Raw genomic sequence first — 26,925 nt, forward strand, 5'->3', positions numbered from 1 at the left:
TTAAAACAGCTTTCACATTCCCATTTTATAGATGAAGAAACCAAGGCTTTAAAAAGGTACAAAACTTGGCTGGGCATGGCGGCTCACGCCTGTAATCCCAGCACTTTGGGAGGCCGAGGTGGGTGGATCACTTGAGGTCAGGAGTTTGAGACTGGGCAACATGGTGAAACCCCGTCTCTATTAAAAATACAAAAATTAGTTGAGCATGGTGGCTCGCATCTGTAGTCTCAGCTGCTTGGGGTGGCTGGGGTGGGAGGATTGCTTGAACCTGGGAGGCGGAGGTTGCAGTAAGCTGAGATTGTGCCACTGCACTTCAGCTTGGGTGACAGAGTGAGACTCCGTCTAAAAAACAAAAAAAAGAGAGAGATACAAAACTTGTCCATAGTAAACTGTCCCCAGTGTCTGTTCTGGCAACAGAATAGTCTCTTGCTATAAAATTATTGAAAAAGGCTTGGGGAAGGGAATGGGGAAGAGGGGATTAGAAAAAGAAGTTTCAATTCAAAGCATGTGCAAACCTTATCTCCCAGGGCGTATCAAGCAGCATCATTAGTATCTGACCTGTCACTACCAGCTGGAGTGCCAGCTGATTTCAGACCAATGAGGGAAAAAGCCTTTGCAGGCAGTTTTCTAAGTGGCACTGGGAAAGGGGTGAATTGGCTGCTTCATCAACAAACCACGATAGAATGTGGGCACCAGTTTCAGCCACAGTGTCTGCTGCTGCCTGGAGAATTTGGCTGCAGCATCGTTTCCAGACTCTCCGCAAAAAAAAAAATTAAGACCGGATATCTGGGGAGAGGAAGGAAGGGAGGAAATTGGCTGGTTTGTCAGAAGGAACCGGATGCTATGGCTTCCGGGGATCCAGGATGGGAAAAAATGGTTAATGATTCATCCACGCCATTCATTCATGCATGCATTCATTTCATAATACTTATTAAGCATCCACCAGGTGCCAGATTTTCTTCTAGATGCTGAAGCTACAGGAACTGACAAATATCCCTGCCCTCATAGAGCTTATATTTTAATGAGAGGGACACTGACTGTAAACATATAAACAATTAAAAGACTATATCAGATGGAGAGAAGTATTTTGGTCAAAAGGCAGCAGGGAAGGGGGAACAGAGCTTGCGCAGGGTAGGTGGGTGGCGGGGGTGGGGGTGTCCGGATTTTAAACAGTAATCACAGAAGGCCTCATGAAGCGACATTTGAGTAAAGATTTTGTAAAAGTACCATGCTGGGCACTGTTCTAAGCATTTTGCGATTATTATGTCATGAATGCTCCCAGCAACCCCAAGACATATGGCTATGATTATTTTGGTTTTACAAATGTAACATGAATACATTCATGATACATCTGAACTTCAGAGACTGAGGTTCAGAGATGCAGTGACTTCAGAGATCACACAGCTAGAAAGTGGGAGAATTGGGATTTGAATAAAGGCTTGCTTTAACTTTGGCGGCTGCGCGCTTGCATGTCCGTGCATACGCGGTCCCGGCTTTGGGAAAGGGCAAGTTATGGGTGCAAATGGAGCCTTGCAGGTACCCACCAAGTGCACATGGTGCCACCACCCGTAGGCGGATTTGATGGGGGAGGGGCGGCTCGCGATTTTCATCGCGCTGAATCGGCTCTCCGTCTGTGGCCGGGGAGTTTGGTGGCTCAGCTGCAGGCGAGGTGGGCCGGTGGGGGAGGGAGTGCAACTGCAAGGGTTGTCCCGGGACAGTGCCGGCCGGAACCTCACCCCGCCGCCACCCCCGGGCCAGCTGCTTCAGTCAATAAGGCAGGGGCCTAGCAAGCGCTCGTCACTCTTCTGGTGGGGTTCTCTTGGGTGTTCCTAGCGGGGTTGAAGGGGGCTGGGGAGCTGAGCTCCGAAAGGGCGGACTAGAAGCCCCAGCGTCCTCTCCTAGAGAGGGTGGCAGCTCCGGAGGCCGGTGCGCCGAGGGCAGGCAGAGCCACACGTTGCGTGGAGTCCCCGAGTGCATTCGCGGGAGAGCCCCGGGCGTGGGACAGGGCGGTGGAGGGGTGCCTGGGAGCCCTGCAGGATACCAAGAGAGGCGAGAGTGGGGCTACTGCACAGCAAACAGGGAGGAACTACGGCGCGCTGGGTAGAAAGAGTAAGAGAGAGACGCATGCACTTTGCTGGTGAGGGGTCACACGAAGAGCTTAAGAAAGGCCTAAAGAGGTAGCGGGTGTGAGCTAGCCTCGGGCGGGGGTGTTGGAAAGGGGATGCAGGAAGGAGGCCAGGAGAGGGAGCCGGGTGCAGGAAGAAGCGAGAGGGAACGCTTGCTCGGACAGAGTGTGCCGTGCCAAAGCGTGAAAACAGCGGGTCAAGGAGGGGCATCAGGAATGGCCTGGGGACCCCCGGAAAGTGGCAGAAGCGGTGCCCTTGGGCGCAGCAAAGAGAGAAAGGAGCACACGCTGAGACAGAGACAGTCCTGGGCGCTGGAGAGCCGGAGCCCCCTGCGCGGCAGGGAAGGGAACGTAGAGCCTGTGCGCTCAGAGAAAGGGGCTTACTGATGCCCGCCAGGGTGGCGCGCATTGGGGCTCTAGAAAAGAGGGTTGAGAACCCCCGGCTGAGTGCCTAGGAAGGTCAGAGGTGTCAGCAAAGTCCACGGTAGAACTTCCCCCGGTTGGAGAGGAAACGCACCCTGGGAGCTGGAAGAGAGAGGAGAACTAGGCTGGGGGAAGCTTAATCAGGGCTTTGAGCACCACGAGGAGTGCAGAGGAGGTGCTGATAATTGCGGGGAGAGCTCTGAGAGCCCGAGAAAGGTGAGGAGGAGGTGCGAGGACAAAGAACTCCTAGAGCGCACGGGCCGGAGGAGGGAGCCGCAGAGAGCGCGCGGAGTCCCCCGCAGGGGCGCAGAGCCCCCAGGGTCTCTCCTCCCAGGCTGCCTCTGGCCGTAATTCACTCACCATTATGGAAAAGACCAAAGCCACAATGTTGATGGGGTACGCAGGGCAGAAACACGAGACGATGGCGAGCCACAGGTAGTTCTTGGGCAAGGGGACGTCCTCCTCGGTTTTGTCATCTTCAGTGTTGGCCTCGGGGCTACTGTCCAAAGCCCTCTTGAAGTCCGGGCTGGGGGCGTACTGAGACATGGGCGAGGCCGGCAGCGCAGGGAGGGCGGAGGAGCGCACGGTCTGTGTGGTCTAGGGCTCTGGCCGCTGGTTCGTGGCAAGGCTCTGAAAAGCCAGCGGCTCGGGGCTCAAGGGAGACGTGACCTCACCCCTTCTGCGTCCTCTGCCAGCACCCGCCCGGGCTCAGGGACCCCGGCCAAGAGCCTCCCCACAAGGAGGAAGGGAGGGAGAAAAGAAGGGAGGGAGAAAAGGAGTGAGGGGAGGCGGGGAGGATAGAGGGAGCGTCAGCACGAGAAACAGGGGGCAGGCAGACGAAGGCACCCCACTCCCTGAAGGACACACCCAGACACCGTCGGAGGGACCCACAGACTCACACTGAGAAGTCTGGAATAAAAGGAGGCTCCAGGAAGGAGGACGCAAAGGTCCATTAAGTTCCAAATTGGCCAGCCCGCGGGCTGAGGATGACCAGCTCATTTTTAAAAGCCACTTAATTCAAATACGTTTAGATAGGACAAGACCAACCCTATCCAGTTGGCAACAGACTCACTACTTGCTCTTGACTTCAATGTTTTACCTTAACTGTCTGGTGTGTGGGCATTTGTCTCCCGTGCCTCAGACCTTGAACACTGAGCCCCAGGGATTTCTCCTCCCCCTCGTCCCACTCCCCCAGGTGGGCTAGGAACCAGGTGCCCAGCTTTGGCCTCAAAGCTTTCCACACTCTACAGGGAGCTCAAGAGACTGGAATCCAGTACAGTCAGTCAGTGGGCACTGCCCGGTCCGTGCCTGTCCGGGTGTCCTCCCCGGTGTGGAAACAAGGAATTCTTTCCGCTTTTCCACCTGCAGGACCCCTGGGGAGAAATGCAGGTAGATAAGGCTGGCCTAGGCAATCTAGATGGATGAGTGGGTTGGGGAGAAGAGAAAGGTATTCACTTTGGGGACTAGAACGAGAAAAGCAATTGTATCAGTGTCTAAGCTATTCATGAGAGGGCCATATGGACCAGAACTGAGGCTTGAATCCAGACAGAACTGGGAAATTGTCACTTCAGGAAAGTCTCTTCATCTTGCTAAGCTCCTATTTCTCCATCAGAAAAAGGGGAAATAATAGTCGCTGCCTCATAAAGTCATAGTGACTCTTCTATGAGATGGTACATTATAGGTAAATCCACATGCTCAGTAAATATTAGCTATTATTAGCATGCTATTCCTCCTTATATTCTGAAACATATGCAGTATCCTAAACCTGATATCCCTTGCAAATATTTCACAAAAAATCCAGATATTCTGAACTGCAGGATCACAAAGAAATGAAAATAATTTGATCATGCACAGTGTCAAAAGCAATTGCTCACATCATCATACTCAAAAGTATTAATCATCTTCTTGGCTTCCTCAGAACATAAGCTGATTGCCTGGGACATTCTCACTTATCTCATGAGCCATTCTTATTTGGTTATCTGCCTACCTCATTGGACTGCACACTCCCCGAGAAAGGGGGTCATCTGGCTCATCTTCGTGTCGGCATCTGGCACAGTTCCTGGTACAAGGGATGTGCTTAGTATAGCTTTCTGGGTGAACACACAAAGATGAACTAGTCCATTCTCCGCCATGCCTTCTTTTCCATTTTGATGGATTAATGAAATGGGAATAGCTAGAAGATGAGATTCATCTACTGAATTCTCAACCAAGTCTTTGCATTGGCTGTTCCCTCTGCTTCAGTGGCTTTACTCTGTCACATGGCTCCTCTTTCTTATTCCTCAGGTGACAACTCAAGTAACTTCCTCAAAGAGAGGCGTTCATTTTCGATTTATCTAGCATAGGTCTCCATCATTAGTTTACACTTGTCAGCTTGTTATTTTGTGTGTGTGTAGTGTCACAACTGTAATTTATTTACTTGTCACTGTCTGTTCTTTCTCTAGACTGTAACCTGTCCAACCTGTTCAGAACTATATTTCCAGGACTTAAGAATTGTCCTGGCACATAGTAGGAATGCAAGAAATGTTTCTTGAATGAATTGACCAAAATTACCTGGAAGTATTAAAAGAATGATTTTCAGGTCTTGATCAAGACCTACTTGGATTAGAATTTCCCAGGTAGCACCCCAGAAATCTGTACTTTTAATGCCTGAGAAAACTGTATTTTTAGAACACCCCCTGGTGATTCTGATGCAACTGAGCAATTTCTCAGATCCCAGTTCTGTCTCTAATTCTTAGGGCACAGTTCTGGATCTTTAGTTTGGTGATTCTCTCAGGTGTCTCAAACTCATTGTGTCAAAGAGGAACTCATTTTCTTCCCCAAGAACCTGCTTCTTAAGGCTTAGTCCTTGGTCAATGAACCCTGCCCACTTTTCCAGTCTCTTCTGCCAAGTATCTCCTTTCTTATTTATTTACTATTTATTTTTAGAGACAGAGTCTCACTCTGTTGTCCAGGCTGGAGTGCAGTTGGGCAATCATAGCTCACTGCAGCCTCGAACTCCTGGCTTCAAGCGATCCTCCCACCTTGACCTCCCAAAGTGTTGGGATTGTAGGCATGCACCACCATGCCCAGAATTCTCTCCTTTCTTACTGCACTTCAGTTACGCAGACATTTCCCCGCTTTCTCCAACATATCTAACATTTTCCCACCCCGAAGTCTCTGTACCTACTGTTCCTCCTGAATGCTTTCTATCTTCTCTAACTATTGGTTCCTTCTTACCCTCCAGGACCCACTAACTCACATGTTGTCTCCTGACAGAGGCCTTCCCTGGCCATCATATCTAAAGTGGACCCCATCCTCTTACTCTCCATCCCATTTCCTTGTTTATTTCCTATGTCAGACATGGTCTTATTTATTTATTTATTTGTCTTCTTATTTACTGTCTTTCCCATGAGAAAGGAAGCTCCACAAGGGCAGAGATTTTTTTTTTCTGTTTTGTTTGCTTTGTTATCCCAAACACCCAGCACTGTGCCTGGCCCTTAGTAGGTGCTCAATAGATAATTCATTGTATGAACAAATTGTGAATTTAGTCATCCAAGTTAGGCACTTGGCAGCATTCTTCTTCTCTTTCCTTCAGCCTCTCCATGAACTATTCATCAAACTATAGATTCCTTCTCAAATGTGACTCTTCATTCCATGTCCTCTTTTCCCATCCTCTGGCCTTCCAATTCTGGCTCTTATTCACAGTGAAAAAGTGCTCTCTGAACCAAATTTGTAATCTGAGCCTAGTGAATTTATTTTTAAAATATTTTTATTTTTATTTTTCCCCCTTCTTTTCACAGGTATTGATGAAGCTAGTTAATTTCGTTGGTGCCAGTAGCCCAAGGTTTGGGTACCAAATGCAATTTTGCTTTTCAAAGTTTCGAACTGTATTGTTCACTGTAACCTACTAGTGTCATCTAAGGAAAGCCAAAAGGAGGGGTTATTGATTCATTTCCTTCTGCCAGGAAAACAACTGTTTAACATGAGCTGAACACTCTAGAATTGCCAAACATTGACCAAGCACCCACTGTTGCACTGAGTGCACTCCCTGTGTGTATCATCTCATTTAATTCCTATAGCAAATTTTCTGAGGGACGTGGTGAGGTTTTCTTTTTCACAAATGAGGAGAGCTAGGGAACATATAAGTAAACGGACATATGTGAAGTCTTCTAGCTAAGAGGAGGTGCCAGAATTTGAACTAGGTCTGAGATATTTGTTCAGCTAGCAGGTCCAGGCCAGAAAGGTAAATGGATATCTCTGATGTTCATTGGAGTTATTATGCTCTGCTCAGGGAAGATGGATTAATAGCTTGTTGACTGGTCTAAGATGTAGCAGTGAAATTGCCATCACTTGAAACTTTTCAAATTAAATTGAAATGAAAGTGCCTACAGCAGAAAGTGTAACGTATATGGCGCTGATTCTTGAGGGATGCATTAGATCACTCAGTGGGGGTTTCTAGCTCTAATTTCCTGAGCTTCACTAATTTGCTCTTGAGAGGTCAGTTTATTGCTCTTGGATGAACCCTACTGGCTGATTGCTTAATAATATGGCAATACCTACCCTCTTTAAAATGAGGCAGAGGAGAAAGCAACTTTTTAATAGCCAGTCTAGGAGAAGGGAAAGGCTTACTGTAGCTTTCTGGACTCTGGTGTAGCAACTTACCATTTTGATCTTTGAAACAAGTTTTATTTCCAAATGTAAAATTAATATGTATTCATTTTAGAAAATTGAGAAAAACTTAAACAGAAAGAGGTATTATCCAAGTAACCACTACAAACAGAAGAGGCTATTTCCTCTGGTCCTCTTTCTACATGTATATATCATTTTCCACTAAAATGAAATTATATACAATTTTGTTTCCTCTTTTTTTTTCACTCAATGCTATATGATAATTAACATCTTTTGCAGATATTTTCATGGTCTATGTAATTTCCCACTGATTAAATGGATTATTATTTATGTCACCATGCCCTGATCACTAAATATTGAAGTTATTTTTAGTGTTTGCACATTGTTATTTTAAAAATTGCTGTGATGAATCTCTTTTGTATCTGAGCGTCTGCATTCATGATCTTTTCTTTGTGAATTGTGATCTTACAGGGTAGATATCAGTCTTTGAAAGGGCAGAGAAAAAATTCAGATGGGCTGATTGAGAAGTTGTATCATGAGATACATACAAAAGGTAAAATTAAAATTTAGACCAAGGAAACAACCACAGAGTCAATGGACTACAGACATGAGATGCTTCATAAGAGCTGAAATGAGGTGGATTCAAAGAACAGCTTCCCAATGCCAAATGGATCCCCGAATCTAACATTCAGTGGCAATAGATTGGTGTTGAATCTATGAATGTGTGCTGGAAATCTATGCTTTTTGATCTTAGCTATGTCTAGGATTCCAAAATAAAAGTGGGCTGGGGTAGAAGGTTGGGTTGTGGGGGCAGGTAGAGAGAGAGAGAGAGAGAGAGAGAGAGAGAGAGAGAGAGAGAGATTGATTCTGCTGATCTGTGAGAATGTAAGAGAAAGAGTCCAGATCTTTAGGAAATGGTAAGAGGTTGAATGCATTTGCTGCCAAATTTCACATTAGTCTCAAGTGCCAGCTGTTAGTAGTCATAAAGTAACTGCTGTGGTCTCAGGGGTTTGCTGCAAAATAACAGTGTCTTTTTGGCTAATATTATTAGGAAACCATTTGCCTTTCCACTTTCCAACAACTTTGGTCATCTCACAAGAAAAAAAAAAAGGAAAAACAGAGAAGAGGAAGTGTAAGGGGGAAGCTGATCAGAGGAAAGGAAGTATAATGGGGAAGCAGATTCAGTACCCTTCCTTCCTTCCTCCTTCCTTCCTTCCTTCCTCCTTCCTTCCTTCCTTCCTTCTTCCTTCCTTCCTTCCTTCCTTCCTTCCTTCCTCCTTCCTTCCTTCCTTCCTTCCTCCTTCCTTCCTTCCTTCCTTCTCTCTCCCTTTCTTTCTTTTTCTCTTTCTTTTCTTTTCTGAGTCGGAGTCACCCAGGCTGGAGTACAGTGGTATGATCTCAGCTCACTGCAGTCTCCTCCTTCTGGGTTCAAGTGATTCTCCTGCCTCAGCCTCTCGAGTTGCTGGGATTATAGGTGCCTGCCACCACACCTGTCTAATTTTTGTATTTTCAGTAGAGACGGGGTTCCACCATGTTGGCCAGGCTGGTCTCGAACTCCTGACTTCAGGTGATCCACTTGCCTTGGCCTCCCAAAGTGCTGCGATTACAGGTGTGAACCACCACACCTGGTCTTGTTAATTTCTTAAGCCATGCCTTTTCATAAAACTACTTTTGGACAGAGGACCATATTAAATAAAACAGCCTTTCAGGCTTAAAATACAATTATTTCCCTATTTGTCCTCCATTGTACCAGATACTAAGAAAGCGGCCACCTGTCACTCTTCTTGTTGAATTGATGACACGAAACGCTGTGTATTGGACCATACACTGTAGCTCACAGATGAGCTGTTCATATGAATTAGCAAATATAGCAGTGGTAATGGAAGTCAGAGGGAAACTACCCATACTCTAATTTACTGGCATTGACATTCCTCACGGTCTCTTCTAGTCATTGGATCCAGGTGCGATTTTCATACACTTGCAATGAAAGTACACACACAATTTGGCATCTTGATTTTTTCTAAAAATTTAATGCTCTATACCAAACTCTTTGCAAATTGTGATCCTCTGCTTAATCATTTCTGATCAATTTAAAATTGTATGATAATATAACTGTTTTCGTTTTGCTAGATACTTTTGGGGAGTCTGTTATCTTTTGTATTAAAAGTAAGAAAGCATGGCTGGGCACGGTGGCTCACACCTGTAATCCCAGCACTTTGGGAGGCTGAGGTGGGAAGACTGCTTGAGCCCAGAAGTTTGAAACCAGCCTGGGCAACATGGTGAAACCCCGACACTACAGAAAATGCCAACAAAATTAACCGGGCTTGATGGTGTGTGCCTGTAGTCCTAGTCGGTCAGGAGGCTAAGGTAGGAGAATTGATTTTGCCCAAGAGGTTGAGGCTGCAGTGAGCTGTGTTTGTGCCAGTGAACTCCAGCCTGAGTGACAAAGTGAGACACAGACACACACACACACACACACACACAGACACAGACACACACACACACACACAGAGCAGGAATTTTAGAGAGGCTTCTAAGCCCTATTTCTTTTCTCTCTTCCCTCACCAACCTACCTAGGAAAGTACCATGGCCTCATCAGATGAAATGGAGACACTCAAAGCAAGTCTGTCTATGCTGGGAGCATGGGGGAGAGATCTCATGAAGCAGAATTATTTCCAAACCACTTAGGGTTTGAAGGACTGAAAGTTGGGTAGGGAATTGCAACCAGAGTGACGGATAGTGGAGGCACTGGGGGTGGTAGATGAGCAGAGTTGGTCTGGAGAGGGGTGATAGGAAGACTGGGATGGAGGAGATGAGAATTGCACTTTGGTGTGTCCTAGAGCAGGAGAACAGAGTTCCTGTTTGGAGCACACTATTTGGTGCACCTAAGTTAAGGAGAACAGATATTCTGGATTTTTTGTCAGCCTGTATCATACTTTATTAGTTACATCTAATTATTCATTAAAAATATTTATTGGGCTACCCTGTGTCAGGCAGTGTTTGGGTGCTGGAGACAGAGTGACAAGCAAGAAAGCCATGATTCCTACCCTTATGGACAAACAAATAAGATAATTTGGGATGAAGGAAATCAAATAGGATAATGTGATAGTGACTTGGGAGAGTAGAGGATGGGATGCCCAGACAAGGGATGCTAGACAAATTCTGTTTAGCCCCAGGGCTGTGTTCTACCTTTCTCTACCTTGTCCTCTGCTCCAGAAGACCATCATAAATGTTCTACGTCAAGGACTAGCAAATGATGGTCCGCTGCCTGTTTTTGTACATAAAGTTTTATTGGAACACAGCCACACTCATTTATTTATGTACTGTCTATAATACAATGGCAGAGTTGAGTAGTTATGACAGAGACTGCATGACTAGAAAAGCTGAAAATACTAGAAAACATTTGTCAACCCCTATTCTACATCAACAAGCTTTCTTGTCTTCTGGTATCAGATGGGTTTGGCCAACAGGGAGTCGTAGAGAATGGAGAAGAATGGAAGGAGTGTGGAGGGTGATGACAGAGTGGAGTGGTTTCCTCCCTGGCCCCCTCCTTTCCTTAGCTGAGTGAATCACTGGGTTGAAGGCCACACATCCTCTAAGGGCAGCTGTCTTCATAGAGCTCTCCTTTTGTATTCTGGAACATTCCTGCCTTCTTCCCTTCAAGCCTAAGAGGGGTAACACCCCTCCTCTCTTGCTCCTGGAGTGCTGTACTATCCCTTATGGATAGTATCCCCACACTTTCGTAAATAGCCCTTCCTCTAATGTTGCTGCTGTGAATGTGCCGACTGAATCCTGCTGGGTGCAGGACTGATTGAGAACGCCTCCTTGGGGATGTAATGTTTGAGTAGAGATCTGTTGACTAAGGAGAAGCCAGACATTTGAAGAGCTGAGGAAACAGCATTCCAGGCAATGGGAATGGCATGTGCAAAGGCCCTGGGGTGGAAAAGAACTCAGAGTGCTTAAGAAACAGAAAGAAGGCCATTGAGAGTAGGAGATAAGATAGAAGAAGTACGTACAACCAGTCCATGTAGGGCCTTTTCAGCACCAGTAAAGAGTCTGGATTTTATTCTAAGAACAGGAAACCATGGAAACATTTTGTTTTGTTTTTATTCATTTATTTTAAAAAAATTTTAAGAGTCTTACTATGTTGCTCAGGCTGGTCTTGAACTCTTTGCTTCAAACAGTCCTCCCAAATCAGCCTCCCAAGTAGCTGCAATTATAGGCATGTGCCATTGCAACCGACCTTCAAGTATTTTAAACCAGATTTGGATGTGAGCTGATTAATGTTCTTTTTCTGCTAATCAGTTGCATTAACAACTGCCATATATAGAGAGTAATTAAAACTGATCATGGGAAACTTATTGGAAGGAAGCTTTATTTCGTCAGCTCCTAGAAGAGTTAGACTGCTAGGCATTGGGACAGGCAGGAATGAGACAGAGCAGATCTGGGGACCTCACCATAAAAGTTAGTCTCTTCTCATCTGGCTCCTAATTGTTAATCTGTGTCTATGGATCAAACTCCAAACTCTTGGAAGAGAGAGTCTGGCTTAAATCAAGTCTAGTGTCCCTTGGATTCCAATCAATTTGTAGTTAGTGTCGTGAAGCAAAGGGATCATCTATTCCTCGATTTGTTCACAAATGCTCTTTGAATGCATGCCTTGTACTAGGTTCTGGGGATGCATATGATGTTGAGCTAAACAAACCTTGCTCGTGCTCTTTGTGGAGCTTGTATTCTAGGGATAAGTGAGTCCCTTCTCAAAATTAAAAAAAAAAGCAAACAAAAATTGAGTTATTTGAAGATGTACAAACAAATAATTTCAAAATGCTCCTCAAGGGCGGGGCTTTTATCTGGTCACAGTTGTATATCCTGAGACTGAATAGTGCCTGGCACATAGTAGGTGTTCAACAAAGATTAGTGGACGGACAGCCTGAGACAGATGATGGTAGCGAGATACTTTGATAGGATGGTAAGGGAAGAGCTCACTAAGATGTTAACATGTAAGCAGAGATCTGTAGCATGGGAAGAAAAAGGCATGTGAAAAGTAGGGATTTAAGCCCATTAGGCAGGAGGAATAGAATGACCAGAGGCTCTGAAGTGAGAAAGTGCTTGATGACACATTAGACATGCACATGTATCTTAGGGAAAGGGAAATTGATGTGAACTAGACATATCCCCTCCAGAAAGATGTAATTCAACAGGCATTTCTGGAAGTGACTGTGGTGTCCTTCAATTCGGAACCTCAAGTGGACCGACTGTAAAGCGAGTTGCCTTGTGAATGACTGAATTGCAGGAGCCCTAAAAATGGAGCTTTCACAATGGATTTTAGTGCTTCAGAGTTGAAGAAGATTTTTTAATTCCCACACCCACTCTTATGGTTTCTGAAATATTTCAGAGCAAAAGCATCTAATTTTGGAGTCATATGAAGTTGAAGAGCCCTTTTGGGCTGGATCTCTGCTATCCTGTAACCACAGGGAAGAGCGCAGTCTTTCATCCTTGGCTGGTTTTGCTCTTTACTTCTCTGAAGCCTCTCTTTTCTGACCTCTGTCTCTTTGCCTCTAATTTCTTACACCACCGTCCACCGGTTGAAATGATGATGGACACTTTCCATAAAGCAACAACTTTCCTCTCAGAGCTTGTGCTTTATACACCTGTCATCTGCTCCTCTAAATACGACACCCAAATCTCTTTACCTCCTAATTGCTCGCTGACATTATTTGTACTTTGTCAAGGTTTACAATATGAACATTTTGTTTTCTATGATATAAAGAACATAATTCTTTTGGGCTTTGCCCAAAGGTGGTTTCTCACAACTGAAATCACCAATGGATAGTTTCAGTAGTGTTATGTAAGTACGATTTACTGCAGAATCAAGTAACATGATTGAATTTATAGAGAAGGACCTCATCCTATTGCATTACAGTTGAGTCCTTCAAAGGAGACCGTAAGTAATAAAAACTGGGAGAAAGGATCATTGGGAGGGCAGAAATGTATTAGTCCATTTTCACACTGCTGATAAAGGCATAACTGAGACTGGGTATTTATAAAGAAAAAGAGGTTTAATGGACTCACAGTTCCATGTGACTGGGAAGGCCTTACAATCATGGTGGAAGGTGAAAGCCACATCTTACATGGTGACAAGCAAAAGAGAATGAGAGCCAAGTAAAAGGGGAAACCCCTCATAAAACCATCAGATCTCGTGAGACTTACTTGTTTACTACCACCAGAACAGTGTGGAGGAAACTGCCCCCACGATTGAGTTATCTCGCACCAGGTCCCTCCCACACACATGGGAATTATGGGAGCTACAATTCAGGATGAGATCTGGGTGGGGACACAGCCAAACCATTCAAGATCAAGAGGATACAGCATATTGTAACCGTATAGCTATTGTTATTTCTAATATGTGCCATTCAATTTCGTCAAGTTAATCTAGAGTCTTTGTAAGTATATAATTAATCTATTTTGTTTTTAGAGCACTCTAACTTTGTGATCTAATTTAGACCATTTGTATTTCATGCTTACTGCATATATGTCATCCTGAGACTTGATTTTATTGCACTCCTGTCTTAATTTCTATAGCTATTAAAAGCCTTGTTATTTAATAGGACAAATCCAACCACCTTGCTTTCCTTCTTCAAATCCTTTTGGCTATTCTTGGCTCTTTGTTCTTCTTTGTGAAATGCATAAAAAAATTTTAATTTCAGGTGCAGAGGGCTAGTTAATGGTACTCCTCGCTTCGTTTTACACACTGTCATTGGTTCATTCAAGGCTCTGCCCTTGTTTTGCTTGATTTTTTAAATCCCCTCCATCCCTCAATCTTAGGCACCCACTAAAATGTCTTCGGCCTATATATCTGGATACATATGTATCATAAGGCATTATTTTACGTGTATATGCTCTTAAATGATACAAACAATATTTTGTAACAGAGACCACTGTTTCTTACCTTTTAAAAGCAAGATGATTTTTGGATGTATTTATGCTGCTGTAGGTACATCTAATTAATTCCTTTTAGCAGTTGGAGAGTATTTCAAAGCATGCATCTATTACAGCTTACTGATACATTTCTCTAGTAATGGACATCTAGTGGTCTTTAGCTCCCTATTAGACAAATGTTGTTGCAATGCACATTCTTATATATGCCAGCTTAGAGTTCTGTGTGAGAGTTTCTATAGCGTATATATGTTCGGGGCATGGTTGCTAAGACCTAGGGTATACACAGATTTTCTTTCACTAACTATTGCTGGATTGTTTTCTAGAATGACTGTACTTGTTTACATGCCATCAGAATGCATGGAGATTCTTGTTATTAGCTTATTTTCCAGCTTTTGCCAGTCTTACGGGAGTAAATTGGTATCCAATTGTTTTAATTTGCATTTTCTTGATTACTAGTGAGAGTGAACATTTATTCATGTACTTTGCAGCCAATCAGATTTCTCTATATGCAAATTGTCTGTCAATATATTCTTCTGAATTTTCTATTTCTATTAGAGTTTTCATCTTCTCTTGTTGATTTTGTTTGTTTTATTTTCTAGATGTTAATTTCTTGTTTGTTTTATATGTTACAAATACCTTCTTTCAGGCTACCATTTATCTATTAAATATGTGATAACTTTCTTTAAACAGGGAGCCTTAATTTTGATGTACCAGCAGTTTTCCACCTATGGTGTGGGATTTTAAATTTTATTTAATAAGCCATTCTCCATTTAGAAGTCACAAAAGTATTATCTGACACTTTCTTCTATTAGATTTCTGGTTTCACATTTTTTTTTTAAGAAAAAGAAAAAAAGGAAAAAAGAAAGCGAGAAAGAAAAAAAAAGAATGGAAAAGAGGAAGAAAAAGGAAGAGAAAGGGGGAGAGAGAATGGGAGTATTGCTTTATTGCCCAGGCTAGAATGCAGTCTAAAAATGGGAATTGAAAACCTCTTTTATGCCAATAATTGTGCTTAACAATGGAGACAGGAAGGAATAAGGGAAGAAAATAACAAACAAGCAGCCAACCAATATTTCATTTAAACCTATGAAATGCTATGCAATTATCGAGGAGTGATTTACTTCCAATTATGTAGTCACTTTTGGAATAGGTATGATATGGTACTGATAAGAATGTATGTTTTGTGTATTTGAAGTGGAGAGTTCTATAAATGTTTATTAAGTTTACTTGTTCCAGGTCTGAGTTCAAGTCCTGGATATCCTTGTTAATTTTCTATCTCATTGATCAGTCTAGTATTGCAATGTGATGTTACAGTCTCCCACTATTATTGTGTGGGAGGCTAAGTCTCTTTATGAGTCATTAAGAACTTGTCTTATGTATCTGGGTGCTCCTGTATTGGGTACGTGTATATATAGGATTGTTGGCTCTTCTTGTTGCATTGATCCTTTTACCATTATGTAATGTCCTTCTTTGCCTCTTTTGATCTTTGTTGCTTTAAAGTCTATTTTATCAGCGACGAGAATTGCAGCTCCTGCTTTTTATTTGTTTATTTATTTATTTTTGCTCTCTGTTTGGTTGGTAAATCTTCCTCCATCCCTTTGTTTTGAGTCTTTGTGTATCGTTGCATGTGAGATGGGTCTGGATACAGCGTACTGATAGGTTTTGGCTTTTTATCCAGTTAATAATATATATGAGTTTAATACTGCCATTTGATGCTAGCTGGATATATTTTTGGAAAGGCTGATACTGGTTGCCCCTTTATATGTCTAGTGCTTCTTTCAGAAGCTTCTGCAAAGCAGGCCTGGTGATGGTGAAATCTCTAAGTACTTGCTTGTTTGCAAAAGATTTTATTTTTCCTTTGCTTTTGAAGCTCATTTTGGCTGGATATGAAATTCTGGGTTGAAAGTTCTTTTCTTTAAGGATGTTGAATATTGGTCCCCACTCTTTTCTGGCTTGTAGGGTTTCTGCTGAGAGATCTGCTGTAAGTCTGATAGGCTTCCCTTTGTGGGTAACCTGACCTTTCTCTCTGGCTGCTCTTAGTATTTTCTCCTTCATTTCAACCCTAATGAATCTGACGATTATGTGCCTTGTGGTTGGTCTTCTTGAGGAATATCTTTGTGGTGTTCTCTGTATTACCTGGAGTTGAATATTGTCCTGTCTTACTAGGTTGGGAAAGTTTTCCTGAATAATCTTCTGAAGAGTGTTTTCCAACTTGAATTCATTCTCTTCATCACATTCAGGTACACCTATCAAACATAGATTAGGTCTTTTCACATAGTCCCATATTTCTTGGAGACTTTGCTCATTCTTTTTTATCCTTTTTTCTCTAATCTTGACTTGTCATTTTATTTTGTTAAGTTGGTCTTTGAACTCTGATATCCTTTCTTCTGCTTGATCAATTCGACTGTTAAAACTTGTGCATACTTCGTGAAGTTCTCGTGTTGTGTTTTTCAGCTCCATTAATTCACCTATATTCCTCTCCAAATTGTCTATTCTCATTAGCATTTCGTCAAACCTTTTTTCAAAGTTCTTAGTTTCTTTGCATTTGGTTAGAACAAGTTCTTTTAATTCACAGAAGTTTCTTATCATCCACCTTCTGAAGCCTACTTCTGTTAATGGAACGCACTCGTTCTCCATCAGGGCTTGTTCCGTTGCTGATGAGAAATTGTGATCCCCTGTAGAGGGAGAGGCATTTGATTTTGGGTATACTCAGCCTTTTTATGCTGGTTTCTTCCCATCATTGTAAATTTATCCACTTGTTGTCTTTGTGATTTCTGACTTTCAAATTAGGTTTCTGAGTGGACATCCAACTTGTTGATTCCCAGCGCCGAAATCTGAGCAATGCACTGTGCTGGCCAAAACAATGGTGTTAAGATTGATGGTGCTTTTCTGCCCGGGAATCGGCCAAAAGGGGACCCAGTCCCGCTCACTCTGCACCAAGAACTGCCACGCTGAGGCGCCAGCAAAACCGCCGTGCCGGCCACAAGAGTTGCGCTGGTGACCCGTGGGGCTCCTCTGCTGGGAATCCCCTGGTCCGTGAGCAACAAAAATTTGTCTGAAAGTGTGGTGTCCTCTCGTTCTCTGCACTTTCACTGGGAGCTACAATCCCGAGCTGCTAGTGGTCAGCCATCTTGGATCTCTCTTCTGGTTTCACATTTTACATTTACATCCTCAAGGCATTTGGAGCTCACCTCTGTAAAGGTGTGAGTCAGGGATCCACTTTCAGTTTTGTTCAAATAATGAGTTATTAGGTTGGAGCAAAAGTAATTGCGGTTTTCCATTACCTTCAAGGGCAAAAACGATGATTACTTTTGAACCAACCTAATAGTTTCCTCCAAAGCATCCATGATTATACATTGCTGTAGTAGCCACTTCCCACACCAGTACTGCATGGTTTTTTATTGCTATGCATTTGTATGACATATTAATATCTGATAGTGTGTTCCTCCTCATTACTTTTTTTTTCAACTTTTAAGTTTAGGGGTACATGTGCAGGATGTGCAGGTTTGTCACACAAGTTAACGTGTGTCATGGTGTTTGCTGCACGGATCATTCCATGGCCTAGGTATTTAGCCCAGTATGCATTAGCTATGCTTCCTGATGCTCTGTCTTTCTGATGCCCACCCTCCCATCCCCACTTCTAGGCCAACTGTGTGTTGTTCCCCATTACTTTTATTAAAAAAATTAGCTGAGACAATTCATATTTTCTTTAAATAGGTTTCCTGAAGCACAAACATGTATATTTCATGGATTGAAAAAAATGAAAAAGTTATCAAATCTTCCCAAATTTATTTGTATGTATTCAAGGCTTCTTCTATGTATTTCAATAATGTTTTATAATTTTATTCATAATTATAGTCATTGTAGTTTTTCTTGCTGTTTAAATGGGATCTATTTTTTCTATTATATATTCTAATTGGTAGTTCTGAGAATGTAGAAAGTATACTGATATTTGTATGTTGTTGTTCTGGATACTCTTATTGGTTCTAATTGTTTGTCTATAGATTCTCTTGCATTTTCTGTATAGCTAATCATATTGGTTGAAGAAGCTTCTTTTCCTATTCTTAAACATCATTTATTTTTCTTAATTACAATTTTTATAACCTGATAGCAAATATTTTCTTCTTACTGACTTTAATGGGGATTCTTCTAGAGTTTCACCAGTACATCTATTTGTGATACATTTTTTAAGGAAAATGTTAATTTACTTTTTAATTGAAGTTTTGTTGCAATTTTAGAGTATAGCTTTACATGAATATCATTCATATTTGGCCAGAATAGACATAAGTAAACCTAGGTGATTCAGAGTGAGGTCTTATAATCAGTTGCCATAGTTGTTTTGGATAAATATTTTTTATCATATTAAGCAAGTTTCCATTAGCTTATTAATGTAAAAATTATTTATAACTGTTGGATTTTGTTGGTTATCTTTTCTGCATGAGTTGAGATAATTATTCTATTATTTGGTAATTATTTTTTCATTTGTATTTTCTGTTCTTCATTTTCTGAGTCTCCTATTAAATAAATTTTGAATCTGCTAGATTGTCCTTTGTGTCTCTTAGTGTTTATATCATATTTTGCATGTCTTTTCCCCCTTAAATTCTTGACAATTTTTCCAGACTGTACAGCAAATTAAAAATTTAGGTGGTAAAACTTTTCATTTTTTAGAGCTCCTTCCTATTTTCTGATAATGTCTTTTCACTGAGCTTATAATTGTCAACACTAATTATTATTTTAAAATGAATGTCTTCTTGGATCTCTCTGAAGATAACTATAATTTAAAACATTTTCTTGTTTGGGTATAGTGGCTAATTCCTATAATCCCAGCATTTTGGGAGACTGAGGTGAGATGATCGCTTGATCTCAGGAGTTTAAGACCAGCTTAGACAACATAGTGAGACCCCATCTCTACAAAAAAATTAAAAATTAGCCAGGCATGGTAGTGTGGCTGTAGTCTCAGCTACTTGGGAGGCTGAGATGGGAGGATCACTTGAGCCCAGGAGGTCAAGGCTGTCGTGAGCCCTGATCGGGCCACTGTACTCCACCCTGGGCAGCAGAGGGAGACTCTGCCTCAAAGAAAAACATTATTTTTTTCTTCTATACCTTGTCTCTTTTTTTTTTTGGTTGAAGTTCAGTTGTGCTGTTTATTCATCTTAGTTCACAAATGTTTGAGGATCCTTGGTTGTCCATTCATATTCAGAGTGGAATTCATTGATTAATACTACCAGCTACTGTGGATTTTCTCCACATTGTATAATAGTGTTTTCAATATGACCTCTTCTTTGAATGGGAGGTCATTATCTTAGATAACCTTCACAGTAGCTACATTAGTTATCTACTGCTGCATAACAAATTATCCCTAAACTTAGCAGCTTGAAACCACAAATATGTATCATTTCTCATGGAGGTATTATCTCATAGTTTCTGTGAGTCAGAAATCCGGGCACAGCTTAGATCGATATCTCTGACTCAGGCTCTCTCACAAGGCTGGAGCTGCAGTCATTGCAAAGCTTGATTGGATGGTGTGGATGGCAGATCCATGTCCAAGCTTACTCACATAGCTATTGGTTGGCCTCATGCTCTTGGTGACTATTGGCTGGAGACTTCAATTCCTTACTACATGGGCCTCTATAAGGGTACTCACAGCATGGCAGCTTGTTTTTGCAGAACAAGAGCAGATAGAAAGAGAGAGAGAGAGAAAGACAGGGAGAGAAAGAAGGAGAGAGGGAGGGAAGGAGGGAGAGAGAGAGAGTCTTTTGCAACCTAATTTCAGAAGTGACATCCCATCATTATTGCTGTATTCTATCGGTTACAAGCGTATCACTAAGTTCAGCACACACTCAAGGGGACTCAAAGGGAGGGCATTATGCAAAGGCATGAATGTCTAAAGGTGGGGATCACTGAGGCCATCCCAGAGGCTGTCCTATTACTAACTCCCAATGAGAAACTGGGGTTTAGCGGGGTTAAATCACTTGCCTAACATGCAACAGCAAATGAATGGTGGAGCTGAGTCTCAGACCCGAATGGATCTGTTTCCAAAGTTTACCCACTCAGTCTCCATACCATGATTTTCCAAAGTGTAGATGCATCCCACAGATGGAATGTTAGACCATTTAAGGTGGTACAGAAAGTCTCAAGTTGGTGCTAATACACCTTTAACCTTGTAACCCCTATTAATCTCCATTTGATCAAGAGGGGGCTGGCCTGGGGCTCCAAGTCTTGGGAAGACAATGTTAGAATTTAACATGGATGTCTTTTATTGTGTTTACTTTCAGTTTTGTCAAGTAGAAGTGGCTTTAAACTAATGGCAGTGACATAAAATTTTCTCTTAAAATGCAGTTTAAAAACACAAACTATATTAAAGTAAAACCTTAACTAGCAAAGATGGCACTCAGATATGGAAAACGTAGTGAAGGTGATCTGTAGATTACTCAAGTTTGCAAAACACTACCTAAATTATAATGCATCTATCCCGGAAAGAACCCTGGAGATAGTAATTCTTGTGGGCTCAATTGTATTTTTCCCCTTCATTTTATAAATGTGTCAAATGAAATCAAGAGAGGGTAAGTGATTTCATTACGGGTCCACAACCCCCATGATCACAGTCCAAGTTCCATGACTCATATGCCAATGCTTTCTTTTCTCCTTCTAATACTTCTATTATTTACCAGACTGAAGCAATTTCTCTTTATCTTCCCTACTCCCACCCCATGATTTCCCATTCATTTTCCTCTAAGTCAGGGTTTCTCCACCTCAAGACCATTGACATTTTGGGGGAGGAGCATTCTTTGTTGTGGGGGCCTGTCCTGTGCCTTGTAGGAGGTTGCGCAGCATCCCTGGCCTCTACCCACTTCATGCCAGTAGCACCCCCATCCTCAGTTGAGACAACCAGACATGTCTCCAGACATTGCCCAATATCCCCTAAGAAGCAAAATCACCCTTGTTAAGCATCACTGCTCTAAAGCAGTGTTTTGTATTTCTGCAAGCTCTCAGGTGCTGCTGGTCTGTGGGTGGACCACACTTTGAATAACTACTATAAAGTACACAACCTGAAAAGGTAACTGTTCCTGCCTTCCCTCCCTACTCTCCCATTTTTGGAGATGGTGTATATCACAGTTGTAATGCAAAATAACACTCCAGTGCAACATTTGCTATGAATTAAATTAGGTCTCCTACATGGAAGATGGGGATTCTAGCATTAAACTTTCAGAAGCAAATTGTTCACGAGGGATGGGGACCACACATAATCTAGTTTTATTTCCTATCCTTGGTAAATTAGAAACCAACTGAATAAATTAAAAGGAAGTGTTATCAAAAACAATCATTTTGTTATTTGTATTATTTTGGGAAAAAAAAAAAAAAGACCCTTGCCTACGTATTTATCAAGTGTGGTTTGAGAAAAGTTTGAAGAATGAGCATGCTTAAAGTGAATGACTCCTAAATGTGTTGTGGCAATCACACAGAGGCTGAGATGAGCTCAGACTCTTGCTCGGCAGCAGAATTGACCATTTTTAATTGCTTAAGAGAGCTTCCTGGGAGCGCTGCACATTAGCCAGGGATGGGAGGCAGTTCCGTGTATAAGCAGGAAGGGTTGTAATGCCATCCTAAATGTCTTCAATTATACAAGAAGGAGTGGGCTTTCTATCACAATCCAGCAAGAAAGCTTTTCTTGGGCTCCTAGGGAATTTTTGTGCATTAAGAATTAAAACTTTCCTGCATCTTTTTGGCCAAGGAAGGTTCGACATGCTTTTGCTAAGGGACGATTCTTTCTGTTGTTCTTTTGAGAAAGACTGAACGTGGGTTTTTAAAAGTCAGAGCCACAGATGCCAATGCTTAACCATTCTCCCTCTTGTTTCTCTTTCTATCCCAGTCAACTGCCTCCTTCTCCATCCTCCCTTTCACGTTTCTGTTCTTTCTGTCTCTTTGATCATTTTGCAGAGTGAATCTGATGAGGGACAACGCATGTGTTTCTTCAGTTTCATGACTCTCACTCTGAGGTGCTGGGTTGGTTTGTATTCCTTACAAAAACCAAAGCAAAACATCACAGTTTCAGGAAATGGGATGTGAAATTGTTTATAGTTATAAGAATTTTCAATCATATGGCCTTGGATGACTTCCGTTTCCTTTCAGGCAGCCAAAGTTCGAGAAGAGCAGGGTTCAAGCAACAACGAAGGAAGTTTCCAATATTAGGGCTAAAATTGGAACGTGATAAACGTTTTTCTGAAGATGCTGTGTAGGCTAGGGAGGTTGGGTTAGATGGGCCAGTGCTCTTCCTGGCTGCTCACCAAAGTCACCTGGGGGAGCTTTCTAAAAGGGAAAGATGTATTTTTAGCCTTGGGTTCTAATTCTAGGATCTTTGTTTGTTAAAATCCTCCCTTGAGATCCAGATGGAGCCAACCTGGGTCTGGTCCCAAATGGCTTTTAGGAACAGTATCAGCAGAACTGTAAGGTACCTTAGAAAGGCCTGAGGACTCTCTGAGATCCTTCATGATTTTAGAAACTAATTTAAGTCAAAGGTCGTATACTCATGTCTGGGATAATGGTAACCTATGTAGTGCAGCCGAAAATGGCAGGGCATCTGCCTTGATAAGTCAAATCCCTGTCCCCTTGTTTCTCATTTGGGTGACCTTGGACAAGTCACCCAATCTGTGAGAGCCTCAGTTTTTTTTGCCTAGAAAATGGGGACAATAGCGACAACTCTAATGGAGTTGTAGCGATGATTAAAGGAGATAGTGCATGTAAAGTGCTTATCACAGTGCCTGGTATGTGATGAGTACTCAATAAGTCTTAGTTGTTGGAGGCTTTAAAGGGACAAAGTGGGCCAGGCACAGTGGCTCATGCTTGTAATTCCAGCACTTTGGGAGACTGAGGAAGGCAGATCATGAGGTCAGGAGATTGAGACCATACTGGTCAATATGGTAAAACCTCATCTCTACTGAAAATGCAAAAATTAGCCTGGTGTGGTGGTGGGTGCATGTAGTCCCAGCTACTCAGGAGGCTAAGGCAGGAGAATCGCTTGAACCCAGGAGGTGGAGGTTGCAGTGAGCCGATATCACGCCACTGCACTCCAGCCTGTGAGACAGAGTGAGACTCCTTTTCAATAAATAAATAAATAAATGGACAAAGTGACTTTTATCAAGAGGATTTGAGGTGGCATGAGGTAAGCTAAAGCCATCAGGATGCTTCAAATTAGAGGGTGGAAACTTGAGAGTAGTTGCTGTCAAAATCTAAGCTCATGAAAAGAATAATGGAGAAGGTGTTATGTGTTTACAAGAATGAATGCCCTTTCCTAATTCCCAAACACTTGGGAGAATTCCGTTTAAACCATGAGACAGAAAATATTATTCTGGACACTTAGTGAACTTTTGATACTGGGAGGCATACTGGTCTTTTTTTTTTTTTTTCTTCTGTTCCTCTAAATACACTTGTTGCCACCAAAGGGCCTTTGCATATGCTTTTTCCACCATCTGGAATACCATCCTTCTGATCTTTATGTGGTTGGCTCCTTTTTGATATTTGGGCCTCAGCTCCCATGTTGCCTGCTCAGCTAAGCCTCCTGTTAGCACATGAGCTAATGTAGCCACTAAGTCCCTATCACATCATTTCCCTCCCATGCACTTAATATTGTTTGAAATAATCTTTTCTAACTATTATTATCCTCCTCATCAACAATCATCATAATTATCATAATCATCATCATCACTATTATTTGCCCAACATCTGTCTTCCTCACTAATATGTAAGCCTCACAAAAGCAGAAACTTTCCTTTATCATTGTATCCCAGGAAGTAGAACAGTGCGTGGCATGTAGTAAACACCCACTGAATATCAAGCTAATGAATGAATAAAGTGACTATGAATATCAAAGACATAATTTTTTATTAAGATATCAGAGTATCTAAAGACAAGCAATCTTAGGACTTGAAGCAACCATTAAGATGATTAACCTCAAAGTGTTCTTTTTTAAATAGATAATGGCATTTTTAGAGATTGGGGCTGGACTTAGTATTCTGGTGTCCAGATTTGGGCAAGGATACATATGAAGACAAGAGAACTGCATATTTGAAATTAGGACTCTCGCCACAATGGTTGTATTGAGATGGAAAAATTGAGAATAAATGGCCATAGGTTTTGGACTAGATAAACTCCCTTTCCACAACATAGCCCAACAATGAACGCCTTCCTTAGGGTGGTGGTTGTCTGTGCCTAAGTGCCATCTCTAACATTTAGGGTTCAGTAAGGGTTAGTTTCAAAAGGTGACTGAATTTGGCTGGGGGAGCCTCCTTAGTGCTTGGAGAATTGACCTCAATGTTTAGTGCTAGAAGATTGAAGGCATCAGAGCACTAGCAATAAGTAGATTGTATTAGCACTTAGCTTGGCTCCCTGGTGTCCCATTGGGAATGGCCATACCCTACACTTTGCTTCACTGGTTGAATGGAAGGAGCTCAGGACAATAAAAAATGCCCACATATCTTCAGCTCAGGTATCTGGGATTCACATTTCCTTTTACAAAAGGCATATTATAATGGCGGCTTCAGCAATTCACTCATTCATTCATTCATTCGCTTAGCATACTGTCATCTAATGCCTTTATTATGGGCTGAACTCCATCTCCCCAAAATTTATATGTAGGAGTCCTGGTCCCTATATCCCAGAATGTGACTATATTTGGAGATAGGGCCTTTAAATAGGGAATTACATTCAAATGAGGTCAGTGGGGTGGGCCCTAATCTTTTGCTGTGCTAGAGCTTAAGTCTGCAATTTTGTTATTTGTTTTGTTTTATTATTTTATTATTTGTTTTGTTTGTTTCCTCCGTTTTTCTTTACTTGCCTTCCTATAGGTTGCTTGAATACTTTCTGAGATTCCATCTTGATTTATTTCTAGTATTTTTCAATATCTCTCTGTAATTTTTGTAGTGGTTTCTCTGGGTAGTGATGTATATATATTATTAATATATATAGATTATATATGTATATCTCTATACATATACATGCAAATATTATAAATTACATTTATATTTATTATAAATTTCCTGATAAAAAGGATGTATAACATCCAACTTACAAATAATTAAAAATATATAAAATATATTTTTTCTTCTTCTTTTTTTAAAATTGTACTTTAGATTATGGGGTACATGTGCAGATCATGCAAGACTGTTACATAGGTATATTCATGCAAGGTGGTTTGCTGCCTCCATCCCCCCATCACCTATACCTGACATTTCTCCCCATGTTATCCCTCCCCACCCTCCCTCCCACTATCCCTCCTCTAGTCTCCCCAATGGACCCCAGTGTGTGATGCTCCCCTCTCTGTGTCCACGTGTTCTCATTGTTCTACACCCACCTATGAGTGAGAACATGTGGCATTTGATTTTCTGTTCTTGTGTCAGTTTGCTGAGAATGATGGTTTCCAGGTTCATCCATGTCCCTACAAAGGACATGAACTCATTGTTTTTTATGGCTGCATGGTGTTCTGTCGTATATATGTGGCACATTTTCTTTGTCCAGTCTATCATTGATGGGCATTTGGGTTGGTTCCAGGTCTTTGCTATTGTAAACAGTGCTGTGATGAACATGTGTGTGCATGTGTCTTCATAATAGAACAATTTATAGTCCTTTGGGTATATACCCGGTAATGGGATTGCTGGGTCAAATGGAATTTCTATTTCTAGATCCTTGAGGAAGCGCCACACTGTCTTCCACAATAGTTGAATTAATTTACACTCCCACCAACAGCGTAAAAGTATTCCTGTTTCTCCACATCCTCTCCAGCATCTGTTGTCTCCAGATTTTTTAATGATCACCATTCTAACTGGCATGAGATAGTATCTCAATGTGGTTTTGATTTGCATTTCTCTAATGACCAGTGATGATGAGCATTTTTCATATGTTTGTTGGCTTCGTATATGTCTTCTTTTGAAAAAAGTGTCTGTTCATATCCTTTGCCCACTTTTGGATGGGTTTGTGTTTTTCTTGTAAATCTGTTTTAGTTCTTTGTAGATTCTGGGTATTAGCCATTTGTCCGATGGGTAGATTGCAAAATTTTTTTTCCATTTTGTTGGTTGCCAGTTTGCACTAATGATTGTTTCTTTTGCTGTGCAGAAGCTCTGAAGTTTAATTACATCCTATTTGTCTATTTTGGCTTTTGCTGCCCTTACTTTTGATGTTTTAGTCATGAAGTCCTTGCGAATGCCTATGTCCTGCCTGGTTTTGCCTAGGTTTTCTTCTAGGGTTTTATGATGTTAGGTCTTACATTTAAGTCCTTAATCCATCTGGAATTAATTTTAGTGTAAGGTGTCAGGAAGGGGTCCAGTTTCTGCTTTCTGCACATTGCTAGCCAATTTCCCAAAACCATTTATTAAACGGGGGATCCCTTCCTCATTGCTTGTTTTTGTCAGGTTTGTCAAAGATCAGATGGTTGTAGATGTGTGGTGTTGCTCCTGAGGCTTCTGTTCTGTTCCATTGGTCTATGTCTCTGTTTTGGTACCAGTACCATGCTGTTTTGATTACTGTCACCTTGTAGGATAACTTGAAGTCCAGCAGCATGATGCCACCAGCTTTGTTCTTTTTGCTTAGAATTGTCTTGGCTATGCTGGCTCTTTTTTGGTTCCTTATGAAGTTTAAAGTGGCTTTTTTCAGTTCTGTGTAGAAGGTCATTGGTAGTTTGATGGGGATAGTGTTAAATCTATAAATTACTTTGGGCAGTATGGCCATTTTCATGGTATTGATTCTTCCTATCCACGAGCATGGAATATTTTTCCATCTGTTTGTGTCTTTTCTTTTTTTCTTTTTTTTTTTTTTTTTAAAGAGAAAGAGAGAGAGAGAATGGGGAG

General features: G+C 41.8%; 1 protein-coding gene and 1 long non-coding RNA gene across 3 annotated transcripts in view; one reads left to right on the plus strand and one right to left on the minus strand.

Moving 5' to 3' along the window:
• Positions 1–3,197, minus strand: part of TMEM233 (transmembrane protein 233) — a 50,112-nt gene extending 46,915 nt beyond the window's left edge. The window contains exon 1 of the mRNA XM_012468981.2: positions 2,909–3,197. Coding sequence (XP_012324404.1) covers positions 2,909–3,094 — 186 coding nt within the window. The 5' untranslated portion in view covers positions 3,095–3,197. The remainder of the gene's footprint in view (positions 1–2,908) is intronic.
• Positions 1–26,925, plus strand: part of LOC110569265 (uncharacterized) — a 290,201-nt gene that overhangs the window by 67,124 nt on the left and 196,152 nt on the right. Inside the window, exon 1 of one of the 2 annotated variants that reach the window (XR_002479369.2) lies at positions 1,971–2,764. The exons of the other annotated variant lie outside the window; for it this stretch is intronic. This is a non-coding gene — a long non-coding RNA (uncharacterized LOC110569265). Of the gene's footprint in view, positions 1–1,970; positions 2,765–26,925 lie in introns of those variants that run through there. 2 annotated transcript variants of the gene reach the window in all.

Source organism: Aotus nancymaae, unplaced genomic scaffold, assembly GCF_030222135.1.
Source record: "Aotus nancymaae isolate 86718 unplaced genomic scaffold, 86718_ANA_hifiasm-v0.15.2.pri h1tg000021l, whole genome shotgun sequence".
NCBI classification, from domain to species: Eukaryota; Metazoa; Chordata; class Mammalia; order Primates; family Aotidae; genus Aotus; species Aotus nancymaae.